Here is a 19676-nt window from a genome sequence, read left to right on the forward strand (position 1 = left end):
ACCAGGCAAGAGGGCATTCTGGTTGGTTGGTGGAATGAGTTTGTTTCATTTTTAATTCACATGGCTTTGAGTATTTAGGCAAATTTCGAGCAATAACAAATTAAAACTGTTTTAAATTTGTATCAGTCTCCTTAGTCTATCTTAGACAAATTTAAGATTTCCAAACATAGCTTAGAAGAGCTGGATGTCAAAGTTTGTATCAACTCTACTTCTCTGAAGGAGTATTAGTCACAGAAGCTTTTTTTGCCAGATCCATAGGAGTGTTTAGAATGATTGTTTCACTTTATATTAGAAAACAATGACTTTTGGATTTTTAAAAGTCATATGTACTTATTATAATAAAATTTCAAACAGTGTGGAAACATAAGATAAATCACTAGCAATTTTATTATGCAGAATTAATGATCATCGTTTTGTTGATTACCTTTCCAAACTTTTCTCTGCACGCATAACATTCTTTTATTTACCAAATTGGCATTACATATGCTTGATTTTTCCCCCTTTTGTAGAACTTTACTTAATTCTACTCTTTTGGCCACAAAGTCTCCATTAGAACCAAAAGCTTATTGAGCTGGAACACAAGTATATGGTGAGGGTTCAGCATATTTGGGGGATATTATATCTCTAGGCATTGTTCATATAGAAGTAATAGCTTCACTTACATAAATCCACTCAATAATCCATCAGACTTACATTTGGAGGATACTTTCTGTGTGCCCCTACCTGTTAGGTGTTTGGACTACAGCAAAGGGGCTCAGAGGCTAGTAGTGTGAGATGTGAGAGCAGACCAGTGCACCTGCAGTTGTGGTACAGGGATAAAGGGCACTGTAGGGCCAGGAGTCAGCACAGGATGCCGGGAGAGAACACAGGAGGCACACTGAAGCCAGCTTTGCTAGATCATAGAAGACGTCCAGCAGGAAGGGACTTCCTTTAACTAAGACCTCAGTGATAAACAGGCTCTATTCCCAGGAAGGAGGGCAGGGAAGACAGGAGGTAAGAGGAAGCATGAGTGATTTGGGCACCTTTCAGCAGTTCAGACGGCAGGCATACAATGTGGAGGCTGGAGTGGGTGAGGCAGATGCAGGGGGCTGGGGGTGGGGAGGGGAGGGCCAGACTCACGCAATATCTTTAAGCTAAGGTGAGGGCTATAGGCTTTATCCTGAGGGCAGCAGGCTAGCCCTAAAGGGTTTTTAATAGGGAATCCTTGCAAATTCTTCTATTGAAAATGTTTGTTGAGTCGCATAGCAATTCTTAAGACTTATTTTATTTGCATTTAGAACCAGGAGCAATTGAAAGACGATGACTCCGATCTTATTCTCAATGATGGTGATATTAGTTTGACATATGGGGATTCTACTGTGAACACCGAATCAGGAGCATCTGGTGCCCCTAGAAGGTTTATGGGAAACAGTTCCGAAGATGCCTTGGATCGGGAGCTTGCATTTGGGGACCATGAACTGGTCATTCGGGGAACACGCCTGGTTCTTCCTATGGATGATTCCGAACCCCCATTAAATTTGTTAGATAATACGAGACACAGTCCAGCCTAAGCTTACTAATACTCCCTTAGTGATTTGTAAAATTTGCACATGTGATTGTGAAGAAATTTGTACTACCTAAAAAGTCCCAGTGCATGTCTCTGAATGTTTAAGCTATATAAATGCTCTTTATATGGCATTGAGAGAATATAAATATCTGTACAAGGCAGATTGTGAACAAACTATTCTTTTACATTTCATTGGCTGCACTATGTAGATTGGATCTGTTTTAGAAAAAAGTTATTTTCACAGTGATGTTGTGTGTTCTGTTAGCTTTATGTCTCAGTTAAAGTATAAGAAGTGACAGATTTACTCTTTACACTTACCTGATACTTAACTAGAGTACCAAGTTCTTGTGCCGTGAATTAATTTTGTTTTGTGGGAGGGGAGGGAGAGGAAAGAGGGAGTGCTATCTCTGGGGAAGCCCAGGGAGAAAGAATATCCTTTGTTGGGAAACTTGTGTTTATTGCTGCTGCCTTGGTCATGACCTTTGCCTTTCCTTTTCCTCTGGTGGCCTGTTGTGGCATTAGAGGTTGATGGCAATCAAATCATATCCCGTTGGAGTTGGGAGTGAAGTGGTTGGGGGGGTGCTCTTTTCCCATTCCTCACTGTGAAGGAACAGATTCATTGACTATAGCACACTGGTGTTTAGAAAAGAAGGGGTACAAATGACATCCAAGACTTTGTTCTTTTCTCCCAGACCAAGACCATAGGAAGAAGGAGTCACATCATCCAGCCAGGTTAGCCAGAATACAGGTATACATAGTGCAGGGCACATGGTTTCCACTAGCAGGGGCTGGGGCAGAGCACAGGAGCTGAGTAAAGAGAAAGGGGGGAAGTGCTTCGGAGATCTCTCTTCCCAAACGTATAAATAGTCAATACCAGATAAGTTTAAATAAGAAACTCAGTTGCTGCTTACTTTTTGATTATATACTTTATCTGTATAGCAAGCTTTGTGGTCAGATGTTTTTATATCAATTTAAATCGCTGCTCTTTAGCAGCTGAACAGGAGCAAAATGTAAAATTTTTGAATTTACTGTGTCTAATTGTCATTCGTTAGTCTGTAGCTGATGTTTAAAGTTAATTTATGACTCCATGATTGTTCCACACTACATCGAAGTCAGTCCGTAGAGAAGTGCACCACTACAGAGAGCTTATCATAAGGGCAGTCATTCTTTTATGTGTACTGGCTGGAGTTGTCTTCATTTCCATGTTACTTTTTAATATGAAATACTTAAGCTGCCGTGTAGGGGTGTGTGTATGTGTGTGTCTGGGCGGGTGGGTGGGTGAGTGTGCGTGTGGTTTTTTTTTTTCTTTTACAGTTTTCAAGGAAGAATACGTAGCAACTTCCCATTTCCTAGTCAGAGAATGACAGTAGATGCTATTTTGTAACACTGAAAATGCCTCCAGGTGCATTGAATGCTTAGAAGGGGGCTACTTTCTGATGCTGATCCCAACCTGTTAATGTTTTGGAAAACAGATTTGAACTTTTGTGGGTCTTTCCCCACTCAGGTCCGAGTAGCAATGCCTTAAATCTTACCCAATTCAAAAACTGATTTGTTCACATGATGTTCAAGTTTCCCAGCAAAAGCTGTTTTTCCAAACAAAGTATGTACTTATTCTCCCCCAAGGTACTTGTACTGTTGCAAACACTCCTTGAGATTTTAAGGGAATTCTACTATTGTACCCTTGAGTGGCAGCTCTAACTGTTGGCATAGCCATTTGTTATGTAGTGGTAGCGACTTTCCTGCTATGCAGGAACCCTGTGAAGTGTGCATTTTATATGACGTGTGCCTCTTCTTGCTGTCTCTAATTTCTTGTTAATGTGTGTTTGAGGGGCTTTGAGCTTCAGCGTCATTCACCCACGAAGTTATTCAAGTTGTAAAAGGTCATACAAGAAATTAACAACTACCTTTTTATTCTGTCAGGTTACTGAGCTCACTTTATGAAAATGGCTGTAAATACTTAGCATGACAAATTCAGTAACTTGTCTCTTTCAGCATGCATAAGACTTTTTCTTAGGGAAACCGATACAGCTTGAGTCAACTAAATCTGCCTTCGTACTCTATCAAAGGAGAACCAAGGCTGCTGTGCTTATGTCAGCATCTGGAAGATTCTCCTCTACTCTAATCTGTGTGCACATCTCTAAGCAAAGAAGAAACAACAAACTGTGCTCATATACCCATTGGTTTTCAACACCTGAGTCAACTTGAATGAAGGACAGTCTGAGTTACCATCACGCACAAGTAGAGCTGCTCTTGGACTTGCTGTTCTTTTCTCTGTGAACCGTACACGTTTGAATGACAAACACTGCATCTTTTAAAGTTATTTTGTAAGGTTCCTTGGCATTTTATCCTCGTTGTCCGTGTTTGGCAATGTGCTGTTAAAGAAATAGACTTAATCTATACGTATTTTTTGTTTTCCCCTGGAGTACTTGGACAGATGTTATAGTGGTTTCTTTTAGGAAAAATCTGTCATTAAAAAAATTATAGCCTTGCAAATAACCACTCACCGTATTTGAGTCACAGTTTATTCTAGTGAGTAGTAAAGAGTGCTGACTTCATTTGTTTTTCTACCTATACACCTACTGGGAAAGCAGGGAAGACTGATATTTTAAAAAAGAACAAACAAAACTACCAGAACATAAGGTATGGGGTTGCTAATCTGGGGGACTTTTGTGTAAGACTGGACGTATTTGCTTGTGGTCACAATTGGACCATTTAAGAAATGACACTCAAAGCAGTCAAATTCTGTCACACTGATTTGTAGCCTGTTAGCTTGGTAGTGGATAATGTCTTGAAAATGTTAGTTCCATGATATGGTGAGAGTAGATTCTGTGTCCAGTTAGGTAGAAAGACCATCCCCAAGTTTGATTGAAAGCAGGCTCATGCAAATAGCCCTTTTTCTGAGTTAAAGATAGGTCTCTCCGTACAAGAGCAGTTTCATAGGTTAGGGTTTGCTGACAGCAGCTTTGTCTAGCAAAGGCACCAGCCAAATTAGTACTGTGTTTTGTTGCCAGCTTGCTTGTTTATGATCCAGTGAGAGACATAGGTAGTGGGTGGACACACATCTCCTTTCTGGAACAAACCATGTTTTCTAATTCACAAATAAAACCCAACGTTCAATTTGAGTAAGTACATTCGTTAACCTGACTCAGCACAGGAGTGTAAAGAGATGAAGTGTAGGGATGCCTGGCTGGCATGGTTGGTGGAGCATGGGACTCGATCTCAGGGTTGTGGGTTCAAGCCCCATGTTGGCAGGGGGTTTCTTTCCTTAAATTTATTTAAGTTACTTTAGTTACTTAAACTTAAGTTTACTTAACAAAAAGAGATGAAAGTATTGATGTTTTAACTTCATCAGGCAACGCTTGATAGGTAGCACCTCTCACAGATGATGCAGTATAAGATGTGAGGCTTGGAATAAATTGGAAATGATAATACTACTAATTCTCATTTTTTGAGCCCCTCTTAGATACAGGCTATGTGTAAACATGTGCTTTTTTTAAATCTACATTTCATTTTAATCATGCTGTGAGAGCACTTTTTTTTGAGATTTTATTTTTATTTATTTGACAGTACAAGCTGGGGGAGAGGGAGAGAGAGAAGCAGGTTCTCCACTGAGCAGGGAACCCAACATGGGCTCGATCCCAGGCCCTTGGGATCAAAACCTGAGCCGAAGACAGATGCTTAACTGACTGAGCCACCCAGGTGCCCCGAGTACATTCTATTTTTCTCATTTCACAGATGCGAAAGATGAGGTGCTGAGAGGTCACACTGCTAGTAAGTGACAGAGCCAGGACTGAAATCCAGTCCTGATCAAAGTCTAGATCATTAACTACTGCTCTAGTGGCTCCAGTGAAGGGCTATGGGCTAATCCATCTTGAGAACTAGAAGGATGGTTCGGGATTTCCATCTCCTGCCCACCACTTGCTTGACATCAGGCCAGGGTAGGGTCGGGCATGAAGTCTTAGCACTGTCCCTCAAAGTGCATTTGCTGCACTCTTGGCTGCCAGACATGAGTTTGCCTGGTTGGGAAGTTTCTTGAATTCTTGGTAAAGTGACCTACTGTGTCTCTTTGAGCCCATTAGCAAGGCAACCTAGCTAGCACCATACCTTCCCACTCTGCCTTCCACCATTTTCACCATCTTCTATGGCAGAGCGTGTGGTCCTGAATAGTGGTTCTGTGCCCATGTCATTTGGCATAGTAGAAAAATCCCAGGCTTTGGGGTTACACAGATCTGGTTTCAAATCCAGGCTCCACTATTTGCTTATCATGTAATGCCAGCTAGTTACTTGACTTTGCCAAGCCTTTCCACTTCCTTAGCTATAAAGTTAATTCATTCGAGAAATATTTGAGTGCTTACTTTGTGCCACATGCAGTGGCTGTAGTAGCAAACAACTCCACAACAATCCCTGCTCTCACAGAGCATATTCTACAGGAGATGCCAATAACTGTTTCATGGGGTTGTTAGGAATCACAACATGCAAGAAAGATGGAGTGCCTTCTGATAGGGGAATATCTATCTGTCTTAAATCATCAGAAGATAACACAAGATACAGTCACCACAAAGGATAACTGTATGATGGCAGAGTACTGGAGGCTGGGAGAGGGGACTATTGTTGTCTGGTGTTAGGGGAGCAGGGCAGATCTTCCTGATGAAGTGGTAGTTAACTGAGACCTTGAAGCTAAGCAAGGGGTCAACCAGATGAAGGGGGGTGAGGACAAGGAGCATTCTGGGCAGGGTGAACAGTGACAACTTGTCACCTATTATTGATTTTCCACACAACCTTCCTTCCAATCAAATAGCTACTGAGTGACAAACATACCATGCACTACACTATATACATAGAGTGAGGAATAAAATAGACACAGGCTACCGTCATACCACTTGTGTTTCACGGTGGATGACAGCACCCAACGGTTGTAACAAGGGGCACCTCATAGCCAAACCTGTCCCTGCGACTTCCTCCCCTTCAGACCTTTCTGCTTTACCTGCAAGGCAAGTCCATGCCCTCTGTTTGCATATTGCCTTTAGACATTTGAAAAGAGCTGGTATGTCTTCTGGGTCTTTCCGTCCCCAGATGACAACCCCATTCTCTTCCTATCTTCTGAACACGCACCAGGAGTCTGTTATTCTAGACTTATTTATGAATGAGCTCGAGACCATGTTGGCTTTTTGTTTCAGTGACCACATCTCCCTCATCTTACACTGGGCTGACTGTCCCCAGGAAGTCTGGGCAGCGAGCCCCCTGCCCCCACAGAGCTTATATTCCAGTCAGAGCAGGCCAACCATAAATAAGTGTGCACATAAAATAGAGATTGTGATAAGAGAGGATGATGGGCATGAGGAGGCAGTGGGGGGAATGTGGGAGGGCTCAGGAGGTAGCATTAAAACCAAGGCCTGAGGGAACCAGCCAGGCAGACCACAAACAGAAGAGTGGTACCAAGGTCTGGTTTAGGGTAGATGCTCAACAAATGTGTGTTGAAGAGGAGCAAAATGTCCTCCTGACCTTTACTCAGTTGGAATTCCTGGTGGAATAAGAGAAGCGATAGGCTAGAGGCCCCACCCTACCTACCACTGGGCGCTCTTGGGAAACCACTTAAACATCTCTGAGCCTGTTTTTTGCTTTTATAGAATGACGCCAGTTCACTGATTCAGTAAACATTTACTGAGCTGCTGTCAGGTGCCAGTACTGTGGTAGGTACTGGATTCTGATCCCAGCCCCATGGAGCTGCCAGCCCTGTTCGGGGAATCAGATGAAGTGACATACATCAAAACATTTTGACCAGGATTCAGAAGGCTCTTGAAACTAAAGTTGAGTACTCTGTAAAGTTTTGCTGATGAGGTGCTATATGAGTAAAATATGGAAAACACTTTACAGACCATGATTCGACTCCAGGCTGCTTTCCTTTGAAATCTCCAGTTCAGCAAGTTGGAGGTGTCCCAAGCAGTTGCCACGGTGAAGACTGAACTCTGAAAACTGGCTTAGCTGGGGCTGTCATAGCTGGAGCCTGAACTCCATGAGACCCGACAGTTTCTGGACAATTCTGTCTGCCCTAGTGAAAGAGCTTCTTTCCTTTTCCATGCACCATACTGCAATAGTAGCCTAGGAGTCCTGCCCTTGGCATCCGCCTGGACACCAGGTTGACTCATTTTCCACTTGGTGCTGTCTGATGGGAGCTGGGTCCATCTAAAGAGACACAGCTTAGTCGTATGAGTTATTTCTTTTGCAATGATGAAAAAAATGCATCGAAGGCTCAGTGAGCACTTCTTGGAAACAAGGTTTAATTTCTCCAGATTTGTTGTAACTGAAGTGGCTCGTTGTGTGTATAAATACTAATCTTTTAAAAATTGCTTGAGAAGTATTCAATTCTTGGTTGCTCTGGGAGTCACAAGGCTTTATTGCATGCTTTTTTTTTTCTTTTGTTCATTTGAATTTCCTATACAGCTGTGTTCCCGTGTAGACTAGGCAAAAAGCACGTGAGCTGTTTTTTTTCGTCTGGAAAATCTGGAAGACTTCTCTCAAATAATGGAAGATGCCTGTTTTGTTTTGTTTTTAATTGTGGAGCTGGTTTAGTGTGAGAAAGCAAGAGAATGGCAGTTGGACACCTGATTGTGTTGTAAAATTGTTTTTTTTTAACACTTTCTTGAAACCTCAACAAAGTTCCATTTTCTAAGAGGAGCCAAGAGATTGATATTTGAACATTCCAGCCAACCAACACTTCACTCCCTAACTTCCAGTCAGCAAACACTGAACATGTCATATGGACTGAGCCCAGGGCCAGGCCCTGGGGACACAAAGGTGACTCAGTCATGGTTTTGATCTCCAGGTGACTGTGGCCAATTAGGCAAAAGCATTGCAATTGTGTGAAAAGCATTAGCAAGGGGCTTCAGATGGAATTAACTCACCCATTACTGCTTCTTGTGGGCAGACTAGTGGTCCCTAAAAGATGTCTGTGGGACATCCTGGGAACCTGTGAATATATGATGTTACACGGCAAAGAGAATTAAGGTTGTAGGTGAGACCAGGGTTGTGAGTCAGCTGATCTTGAGAAGGGGAGATTATCCTGGGCCCAATCTAATCACACAGGCTCACAAAACCAGAGACCCTTTGTGGGCTGTGTTCAGAGAAAGAGATGTGACAACAGAAACAGACTCTAAGAGATGTGACATTGCTGGATTTGAAGCAAAAGGAAGTCAGTCTCTGGAAGCAGGAAAAGGCAAGGAAATAGATTCTCCCATACAACCTCCAGAGGGAATGTGGCCTGCTGATACCTTGACTTTAGCCCAGTGAAACCAGGTCAGGCTTCTGACCTACAGAACCATAAGATGACAGACGGCCATCGTTTTAAGCCACCAAGTCTGTGATAATTTGTTATGGCAGCAATAGGTCACTAACATGCTGCCTTCGAGGAGGAGACTGTCATCTTGGTTGCCAGTTAGTTCTGAATGTCTGCTCTGTACTAGGCCCTGTTCTCGGTGCTGCAGACAGACCACTGAAAAAGATCCACAGTCCACAGCCCAGTGGGGAAGGCTAGCAAGTATACGGACAACACGGCACCATGATGGAGGAAAGTCCAGATGCCAAGTGCACAGCCAGGGGAAGGAGCGGGAGGTTGGAGGGCCCTGCCATTTCCATGACTTGAACACTTCCACATCACTCATTGGGGTAAGGAATTTACCCAGGCCACCATGCCCACTGTATTTGCAGGGGGTGGCAGTATATGGAAAACATGATCCCATTTGGGTTCTAGAAAGGTTGCTCTCCTTGGGGGCCGCAGTGGGATGGATGAATTATCCAGATGGGGGTAGAAGTGGACACAGAAGAATGGTTTAGAACCCTTGGCCAGATGAGAGAGCTGGCCCAGGCTAGAGAAAAGTCATTTACTGGACAGGTTTGGCAGGACTCAGCAACTAACTATAGGGAATGACCAGAGTAGGGGGGGCAGTTACAGTGACACCTCGCAATGTGGGTTGGGCACATGAGGGGGCAGAATGGCAGTAACTGCAGTTCTAGAAAATACCTTCCTGACAAAGAAGTTAAGAGATGTAGGGGCACCTGGGTGGCTCAGTGGTTAAGTATCTGCCTTTGGCTCAAGTCATGATCCCAGAGTCCTGGGATCAAGTCCCTCATCGGGCTCCCCGCACAGAGCCTGCTTCTTCCTCTGCCTATGTCTCTGCCTCTCTGTGTCTCTCATGAATAAATAAATAGAATCTTTTTAAAAAATTAAGAGAGGTAGCCATCAAGGTACAAATCTAAGTTTGCCCTGGATCACTGAGGGAAGAAAAGACAGAGCCCTACTGGGAAGGGAGTGGGAGGAGGGGACTAGGGGCCCCCAACAAGAAAGCTGAGGGAGAATGCCAAATTTGAGAAACACCAGGACTTGTAATCCACTCTCCCATTATAACCCAAGAACATCTGGAGCTTTCTGGTATGGGTGGTGTCTAGGGAAAAGAATTGCTTGAACCAAAGTACAATAGATGGAGGAAAAAATAAATTATTTTCCCTCCTTACAAAAAGCAGAAAGCTTCCGAAGTCCTCAGGGAACGATGGGTGGTGTTATTAGGAAATAAAAAAAGTGCGTCACTCTGGATTTCCGTGTATCCCCCACTGGTCTGGTCAGAGGAATGAAACATATATATGTTGTGGGTTCTCGAAAATGCAGTTCTTAGCATTTTCCAGGAGGGTCAAGGGCCAAGAAATGAATACTGGATCTGGAGAGGAAGCCGCGGCTGGTTGGCCAGACTCTGGCTGGTTCCGTGGAGATTAAATGTGCAAGCGCAGAGACTGCTGCACTCTCTGCTTTTCCCCAAAGGCCGTCACAAGCTTCTCTAGCAAATCCCGAGCTCTCTGGTGGACTATTCTCCAACACTCTGCCATTGGCTTGCTGAAGGGTTGGTTCCTGAGCCACAGTCTTCGTGGAAGTTTGAGCCAACTAGCAACTGTGTTGAGACCAAGTACATCACATATGCAGGGACCAAAACTTTAAAAAAAAATTGATCTTTGCCTCAATAGAAGGAAATCAGCAACAGACAGTGTCAATGACCAAAAAGCATAGGGGCCTATAGTAAAGTGAAGGAAACATCTGGTTTTTGTTTTCTTAACTTTTATTAATTCATCTGAGGTGTGAGTCACCAGCTGGCCCAGCCAATGTTTTCAAAATGGAGGCTTCATTGCCTTCAGAATCATTGGGGAAAGTCACTTCAGAACCACCTTGAGAGAAAGATGATCTGCAGAGAGGTGTCATTTCGTTTTGGGTTTTTTTTTTTTCAATATAATATTAGTCCTGATAGGTATTTCCTAAAATTGCTTTTATGTTCAACTCCTGATTATAGTCCTTCCTCAGCAGGATTTTAGTCCTCCACCCAGATATTGTAAGACTACTGTGCTGACCTAAAAGTGCATTAAGCTCAGAACTTCACAAAGTATATCTTTCACACTACAAAGAAGACTTTCTTGGCTCCCGTAAGTCTTTCCCAGTAGAGGCTGAGGCGAGACACAGAGTCCCTGGAAACGCTGCAGGAGGAAGAAAGTCTCTCCCTCTCTCCAACATTTTATTGAACCAGCACCAACCCCAACCCACAAAGGGAGCTCAGGTGGAGACACCAAGGAGAGGGGAAGATAATGTGCTGGGGCCAGACCCTACCACCCCTGGGGCTTATAATTCTCTGTTCTCATCCATGCCTCTTGGTGACCAACATTACATTCGCAAGATGACTGGTCAGAGTTCAAAGTTGGCTGATGGCTGCTATCCAGGATAAGCTGGCTGGTCTGTGGAATGATAGAGCCAGCAACTTTGCTTTCATTACTCTGTACTGTATCCAGCTGAGCTCTACTTTTTCTGACCCGTTGGTAGTGATATCAGTAGTCGGAGTCAAACTTCTACCTTTCATAGGTGACTGATTACTTGATTCTACTAATCATTTATTTACTCAACATACTTTGTCTGAGTGACTACCCTGGCCACTGGGAATTCAAAGGTGAATAAGAAAGGGGGAGACCTGGGTGGCTCAGTCGGTTAAGCATCTGACTCTTGGTATCTTCTCAGGTCATGATGTCATGGTGGTGGGATTGAGCCCCACATTGGGCTCTGCGTTCAGTGCAGAGTCTGTTTGAGATTCTCTGTCCCTCTCCTTCTCCCTCTCTCTCTCTCTCAAATAAATAAATAAAACCTTTTTTTTAAAGGTGAATAAGGCAAGGCTTGTGCCCTTGAGGAGCTCACAGAATAGTGGTAGAGACAGACCTGTGGTAAGGGGGCATTGAGTGGATCTTTAAAGGACATGTTAGATCCCTGAGCCCAAAGCACAGGAGAGAGATCTCGGCTTTGGGTGTGGATGAGATCACCAAGAGGCAATGTACAATAGAAAGAGTTCTAGAAATAAAATATGAAATAAACCAAAACCAAACCAGAGCAAACAAAACCAGTGACATTTAAAGGGAAAGTAGAATAAAAGGGGACTGGTGGAAAAGAACTTGAGAGGTTGGTGGGAAACAAGAAGAGAGTAGCGCCACAGACACCCAGGGAGAAAAAGTTTTCATAAGGAAGAGATGGTCAGTAATGTCAAAATCAGTCAAGAGACCGAGTAATAGACTGAGGAGCATCCACGGAGTCCAGGAATATGGAGACATCACTGACCAACAGTGATGGTAAGGGAATGGCAAAAGCAGGTTTAGGAAATACGTATCAACTGCTTGGAGGTAGGAAGTGACAGAAGAGTAGAACGTTCCAGATAACTACCAGGTTTTTGATCCGAGCGAGTGGTGAGTGGTGGTCCCATTTGCCACAATATGGAACTCCGGAAGAGCAGATAGGGGGAGAGAGAGAGAGGGAAGGAGTTCAGGTTTGGACACATTGAGTGAGGTACCTGTGGGTATCAACACAAGGATGGCCAGTAGGCCATTAGCTAGATGGGTCAAGAGCCTCAAAATCCGAGTTTATAAATCAAGTAAACTGACATGGCCAGTTTTTTCTTTAGGAAACTCCATGCTACCTTTTCATTATGCCCTTAGGATCAATTGCTTAGACATTTTCTGATTCTCGGTATTTCTCTGTGAGTTCTCAACTGATTTTATTTGAACCCAAAGCATCTGTACATATAGTTTCTGTACCACGCATTTGGAGCCATGTAAGGAAAAACAGAAGAATTTACAGGAACTGGAACAGCTCTTCTCTCTGTATTGAGCCTGTTACCCACCTCTTTTCCAAAGCATTCACGTATTATGATAGACCATTCTCATGTTGTTAACCTAAAGAAGAAACCAATGGGTAGCTTCAGATTTGATCTCATTTATACAGCAGCTAATGTCAGTAACAATGGACAATGATCTGATTCTCTATGAAGAAAGTGCAAAGCAGTCACAAATATTTTTTTAAGATTACTTATTCATGAGAGACACAGAGAGAGGTAGAGACATAAGCAGAGGGAAAAACAGGCTCTCTGCAGGGAGCCCAATGTGGGACTCGATCCCAGGACCCTGGGACCACTAACCAAGCCAAAATCAAACGCTCAAACATTGAGCTACCCAACTGCCCTGGCAGTCTCGAATATTTAAATGACGTGACTGAATCCCACAGGGCCTACCCTGGTCATTCAGGACAGGAATCATAGGGCCTGTCCCTATGCCACAGATAGAGTAAGCCCTCAGGTCCTTATGTGAGAGGGGTAGGGTCTGTGTCTAAGCATCTCTCTCTCACCTTCTACAGATAATCATTTCTTGCCAGCTTCAGGCTCATATAGTTTCCTGCTCTAAGATAGTCTTTACATTGTGTCCTTTGCAATAAATGGAAACTCCAAGCTTCATAAAGAAAATGACATCATGGACTTGCCCTTCCCGTGATTCCCCAACCAATTGAATTTAGGTATGACACTGGCAAGAGCAACGGTATAAATGATCAATTTGTAATGCATCTGGTCCAAGGGGGATTCCTTTGACAGTCGGCTCCAACTATACAAGCAGTGTTTCCAATAAAAAGTTTTATTAGGTGTTGTCACAGATGTAAATGCTTCATAAAGATATCATTCCAGTTGTAAATCATACACTTGAATTCATATTAAAGCCACCTTATTAAATACCAAGAAAAACTATGCCTTTCACATAAATCCTAGTCTCAAGTGACTTAAAAAAAAAGAAAAGAAAAGAAAAGAAAAGGAGTAAAGAACGAAAAGCAAGACTCAAGCCCCAGCCTTCTAAAGCTGAAGTTGGGGAGACTGACAGGCATAGGAAAATTGTCTTCATTTCTGTGATCTTCCTTTCAAAATTGTGTACTCCAAAATTTTCATGATCTTCCTAGGTTTATCAGATTCCCTCACGATAATAGAACTGGAGAAATGATCCACATTGTAACTTTTAAAAAATGACTTACTAATAGGAATGGTTTATATACAGTGAAATTTCTCCTTTTTAGTGTATAGTTCTATGAGTCTTGAAAAACACAGTCACGTAATCACTACAAGAAGAATACAGAATATTTTTAATCACTCCTGCAAAATTCCGGGGGTCCCCACCCCAGGCTCCTGGCAACCACTGATCTGTTGTCTGTTCCTATAGTTTTGCCTTCTCCAGAATGTCACATAAACAGAGTCATATGACATGAACCTTTTGCTGGCTATCGCATTTTTTTTTTTTTAGATTTTAGTTACTTATTTATGAGAGACAGAGAGAGAGGCAGAGACATGGGCAGAAGGAGAATCAGGTCTGTGCAGGGAGCCCGATGTGGAGCTCGATCTCAGGACCCTGGGATCACGCCCTGAGCTGAAGGCAGACGCTCAACAGCTGAGCCACCCAGGCATCCCTGGCTCTTTGGTTTTGAAATTAACACTATTCTTCAGATAATAAAGATTAATACATGTTCAGTGCGGGAAAAACTTAAATGTTTAGCTAAGAAACAGGAAGATATAAAAATGCTTCCCAAAGACAGCACTCATTAACATTTTGATGGGTTTCCCTCCAGTCCTTTTGCTATATATTCACTTGCACTCCCGCATACAGAAACAGTGTTATAGAAAATTGGAATCCCATTGTCTACAAGATTTTGTCTTTTTGTTTTGTATTTTGTAACTTCACATTGTGAGCATTTTCTGAAGGATGATCTCTTGCAGGAGAGTTGGAAGCGAGAGCCTAATCGCAGGCTCGGGGCTGGTGGACAGGGGAGAAAACCGGAATCGCCCTCACCCAGAGGAGCAAAGCTCCAGAGTTGCCTCTGGCAGGTTCTGCGCCTCACTGGCTGCATTTGGTTTCCTGGGCTGCTGAGTTCCACTTGTTTTCATCAAAGTCTATTTTTTTGTTGCTGCTGCCGGCTTTTTCTCAGACTAAAACAGACACTCTCCCAAGCTGAGCTAGGGGGCCCATTCCTCTGGGACCCACCACACCCCTGTGCTCCTCTCCTGCAGAGGACTTTGCAGGGCACATTAGAAGTGTTCGTTTTGGGGCTCCTGGGTGGCTCAGTCGGTTGGGCTTCTGCCTTCGGCTCAGGCCATGATCCTGGAGTCCTGGGATTGAACCCTATATTGGGGCCTCTGCTCAGGGGGGAATCTGCTTCTTCCTCTCCCTCTGCCCCTCCCAGCACTTATGTTCTCTCTCTCTCTCTCTCTCAAATAAATAAATACATCTAAAAAAAAAGTATTTGTGTCTTCCATCCAGCTCCCTCACTAGATGCTATGCCCCTCAGGCACAGTGACCTCATCCTGTTTGCCCCATTTCCCCCCCACGCCTGTGGCATATTACTCAGTGAATAGTAGATACTAAGAATGAAATGAATGAGCAGGACAACACACCAAGATGAAACCCCCCCTTCACTGGACCTCAACTGGAGTTGACGCCACTCATTTTTGTTCCCTCTTCTGCTTTACCCTCAGAGATCCCGCTGGGGGCCTTATTTTGGTGGGCCATCACAGAAAGAGTGGATTTTCCTTTCGGATGCCTTGGCATTTCTGATTCTCAGCTACTCGGTCCAGCACGATAGCCAACTGACAAGTTTTCACGCCACTGGGGCTCATCCCATGCCTGGCCCCAGGGAGGCAGGCCAAGGTCACATTGTCAAGGAGATGTGAGATGCAGAAGGTGGGCCTGGCAGGGAGTAAGGAAAGAGGTGGGCCACTCAGAGTTGCTGCTTATGGGCACACAGAACCTCGGAGGATGTGTTCATGCTTCTCCCCGGTGGCCGGTCAGTTCTTGCCCGGCCTGCCCTCCTGGGGGTGTCGGGAGATAATTGAAAGGGTATGGGTCTAAGAGCCCAGGTAAAGTGAGAAGAGGGAGGACAAGGGAGGGCAGAAGTCAGAGTTAGGACTCTTCTTGTTTCCCCCTTTGATCCTCACCATTGCATTATTTTTCACATGGGCTAGTGGTCACTTACAGAGTACTTACACGCAGCCAGGGACATAGTTAAGCCCTTTGCACACACTGCCCTGATGAGTCCTTATGACAGCCCTTTGAGTGAAGTGCTGCTATTATCCCTCCTTTGCAGAATAAGCTGCCAGTTGAGGCTCAGATTGGTTCAGTAAATGTCAGCACTTAGCACAGTGCTACCAGGAACACTCTGTCGATGGTAGCTGTTATGGATCTTACCACTACTATTCAGCACAAGCAGTGGCTGATGCCATGGGCTCACAGAAGCCTGATCAGTGGGCCACGAGACCCCCCTGTCCCCCTTTCTGACTCTTCAAGACCTGAGAAGGCAGCTCCTTGGGTGGTGGGAAAAAAATGATGCCACACTTGTGTTTGCCTCCACAAATACCCCCAAACATTTTCCCTTGTCCAAGCGCTTTTGTGAAACAGCTATAATGTGGTGGACAACATTTGTCATCGGAGCCAAGTCAAGCCTTCCTCTGGAGGAAAGGTGGAAGTGTCTAAGGGTCTGGACAGTGCTCACAGAGCCCACAGGCCCTTTCCTGGTGGCCCCTGGGGCTGAGGCCTTCCAGGCAGGCAACTGTGGGGAAAGTGTGCCCACTGACCCCCACACCCCCACACCAGGTCTCCGGGTGGGGAAATTGGCACTGGGTCTGCTGGCGTGGCCTTGTTGGGGCCTCTCTCCAGCGAGCCCTTTGCTGGAGCCTCATGATGGAGCCTCATGATCTGCTCATGATGCCATTTGCTGTTTGGGGACCACTGCGGACGGCTCAAGATGATTTCCCATCCCATATTTTCTGCACCGTTTTTTTCCCCAGGACCTGGGAGAAACTTTGAAACTTCAAATTGCCCTCATGCCAGGAACCCCCACAGCCTCCAGCTCAGGGGTAGATGAGCACCATATGCTGTTTATAAAAGTAAATGGCTTCCCCGCATGAAGCACACGGGCCCAAATCACTGGCTAACCCCTCTTTTACCTTAGCAGCTGGAGCAATGGGCCTCTGGATGAGGATGCGTCTGCAGAGAACAATTTTGGCTCGAAAAAGCCCCAGTTTTGTTTGTGTAAGCTGTGTCTTCTAGGGAGGCAGGTGGTGGGTGGGCCAGCAGCCCCCGTGTGACTAGTCAAAGAAGGCAGGACACGAAGGTGGACAGGTAGCGCTGGATGATGACTTTCTTCCTCGCCAAGCAGACTTCCAGAGGGGCCCCCTCATCTAATGCCCTCCAACATCATGAGCTCTAGAGATGAGGGAGAATGGGTCTCTTTTCTTGGGCTACAAACACCAAAAGACTTGGCTTGGGCAATAGCTATTCATTCATTCATTCATTCATTCATTCATCATCCATTCATCAAGGTATTATTGAGCACCTACTACATGCACATCTTTTTTTTAAAGATTGTTATTTAGTTATTCATGAGAGACACAGAGAGAGAGAAGAGAGAGAGAGAGAGAGAGAGAGACATAGAGGGAGAAGCAGGTTCACTGCAGGGAACCCGATACGGAACTCAATCCCAGGACCCCGGGATCACGACCTGAGCCGAAGTCAGGTGCTCAACCACTGAGCCACTCAGGTGCCCCCTACATGCACATCTTGATATTGCACAAAGTCTAGCCTCAGCCACCAGTCCCTGGTGATGACCCAACCAGGCCACTGGGCCCAAACTAAGATTTTGGAAGGGAGGCTGACAGCAACTTGGCAGCCTGGGCATAGTGAGTGAAGGCACTGGGTGCTGCACTTCAGTGGGGTATCTTTCATTCATTCAACAAACATGAGGGTCTCCTATGTGCCAGGCACTGTGCTAGGTGCCTGGCTTATCATAAGGGAGAATCCCAGCTCAAATCTAAGGGAATTTCAGAAAACAGTAGCTAACATTTATTGAACACTTGTTATGTGTGCCAAAATCTATGCTGAGTGCTGTTCATGCCTTGTCTTTTTGAACCCTCATTCCAGAGCTGGCAAGGTGGGGAAACTAAGGATGAGAGATTTTACTGATTTGTTGGAGGCCACCCCACCAAAAAGTGGCAGAAATAAGCTTGAGAAATCCAAGTGAGTCCAAAGGCCTGAGGCTGTTTTTTTGTACATTACTGTCTACTGTAAGGGCCAAGTCTAGCCCATAGCCTATATCTGGCCCACTGCCTATCTTTATACTGCTGAGAGCTAAGCATGCTGAGAGCTTTTATGCTTTTAAATGGTTAAAAAAATCAAAAGTAGAATATTTTCTTTTTTAAGATTTTATTTATTCATTCAGGAGAGACACAGAGAGAGAAAGAGAAAGAGACATAGGCAGAGGAAGAAGCAGGCTCCCTGCGGGGAGCCTGATACAGAACTCAATCCCAGGACCCTGGGATCATGACCTGAGCTGAAGGCATGCGCTCAACCACTGAGCCACCCAGGCATCCCAGAAGAATATTTTCTGAAGTAAAAATTACACGAGATTCAAATTTCAATGTCAATCAATAAAGTTTTATTGAGACACAGCCACATCCAGTCAGTTACACATAGTCCAAGGCTTTTCCTCAGCAACAATGAAGTCGAGTCATGACAGAGGCCTTATGGCCCACAAAGTCGAAAATGATTTCTAGTTCTTCACAGGAAGAGTTTACCAACACCCCACCCCCACCCCATCACCCTGCAGGTCACTAGCAAGAGAAAAAAAAGCAGATCTCAGCCCATGTCTGAACTGAGGTGGTTTCCAGAGCCCAGACCTCCTATCCCATCTTCTTCCTCAGCAACCCAGGGATTGCTCCAGGGAGCTTCCAGCGAGCATCTCCATGATGGCTGGCTGCCTTTGGGTTATTTTCATCACTTCTTTCAAGAATCTTTGAGGCCTGAAATGTTCAGGGTGGTATTAAGGTTTTTCCTCAAATGTTTATATGAAAACATAGACAGCAGATCGAGGATTGTGAACAAAGCCCCGAATGCAATCCTGTTGGTCTTTGCCGAGAGGTGCCAAATTATCTCAGGCTCCACTGGGAGCTGCCTGCAGGGCCTTATATGGACATAATCTCTTAACCAGGGCTTGTCTCGCTCTGCAGCATGGTCAGATCCACTTTTAAGGTTATGTGTGACCATTTCTGGTCTTTCCATTTGCTTGGGCTGTGGGGGAGTTAGATTCTGCCACACTTGAAGGAAACATGCTTGTCAGCTCTGCACCCATCTCATTTGGACACGAAAGATGACAATTGATCCTCTGTTTGGCAATCATCTCCTTTTACGTTTGTCTGTGGGTGAAGGGGAGCATTTTTAGGAGGACTGGAGCAGGGGAAGTGTGGCTTCATTATTCTAGTTGTTTCCTGGGATTCACGTGTTTGAAGAGATGTTGATAAAGAGAACATTCACGGTATGCCTACAGGTAGCAGGTCCTGGGTGAGGCATTCCAGGTGGGTCATGATACCCAGACCTCACTGCATTCGTTCATGCATCTCACAGGTAGCTACTGAATGCCAGCTGCGTGCCAAGCGCTGTGCTAGACCAAAGCCACAACAATGAATAAGATGGATGGCCCCTACCCTCACAGATCTAACCCACTAGTAGGAGAAGCAGACCATAAACAAATAAAGAAATATTACCAATCATTACAGATTGTGATGAGTGGGGCAAAGCAAAAGAACTGTGGGCCATGACAGACTCATGGGGAGACCTATCTGTGAGTGGGAGTCAGGAATAGTTAGTCAGAAGAGGAGACCCTGAGGATGAGCCTCTGGAAGATAAGAAGGGACTGGCTGGGGAACCCCCAGTAGTAGGACTGGAAGTCTTGGTGGATAGGAGTTGGGTTAAGAAAGTTAATGGA

At 44.7% G+C, this 19676-nt stretch overlaps 1 protein-coding gene across 5 annotated transcripts in view; it reads left to right on the forward strand.

Annotated features, from left to right (window-relative positions):
* SLC9A6 (solute carrier family 9 member A6) overlaps positions 1 to 4045 on the forward strand; it is a 66304-nt gene extending 62259 nt beyond the window's left edge. For all 5 annotated transcript variants that reach the window (XM_049107166.1, XM_049107165.1, XM_049107162.1 and 2 more), the window contains one exon: positions 1278 to 4045. In XM_049107166.1, coding sequence (XP_048963123.1) covers positions 1278 to 1550 — 273 coding nt within the window. In that variant the 3' untranslated portion in view covers positions 1551 to 4045. The remainder of the gene's footprint in view (positions 1 to 1277) is intronic.
* Positions 4046 to 19676: the final 15631 nt, after the last annotated feature.

The sequence above is a fragment of the Canis lupus genome, chromosome X (assembly GCF_003254725.2).
Source record: "Canis lupus dingo isolate Sandy chromosome X, ASM325472v2, whole genome shotgun sequence".
In the NCBI taxonomy this organism is placed as follows: Eukaryota; Metazoa; Chordata; class Mammalia; order Carnivora; family Canidae; genus Canis; species Canis lupus.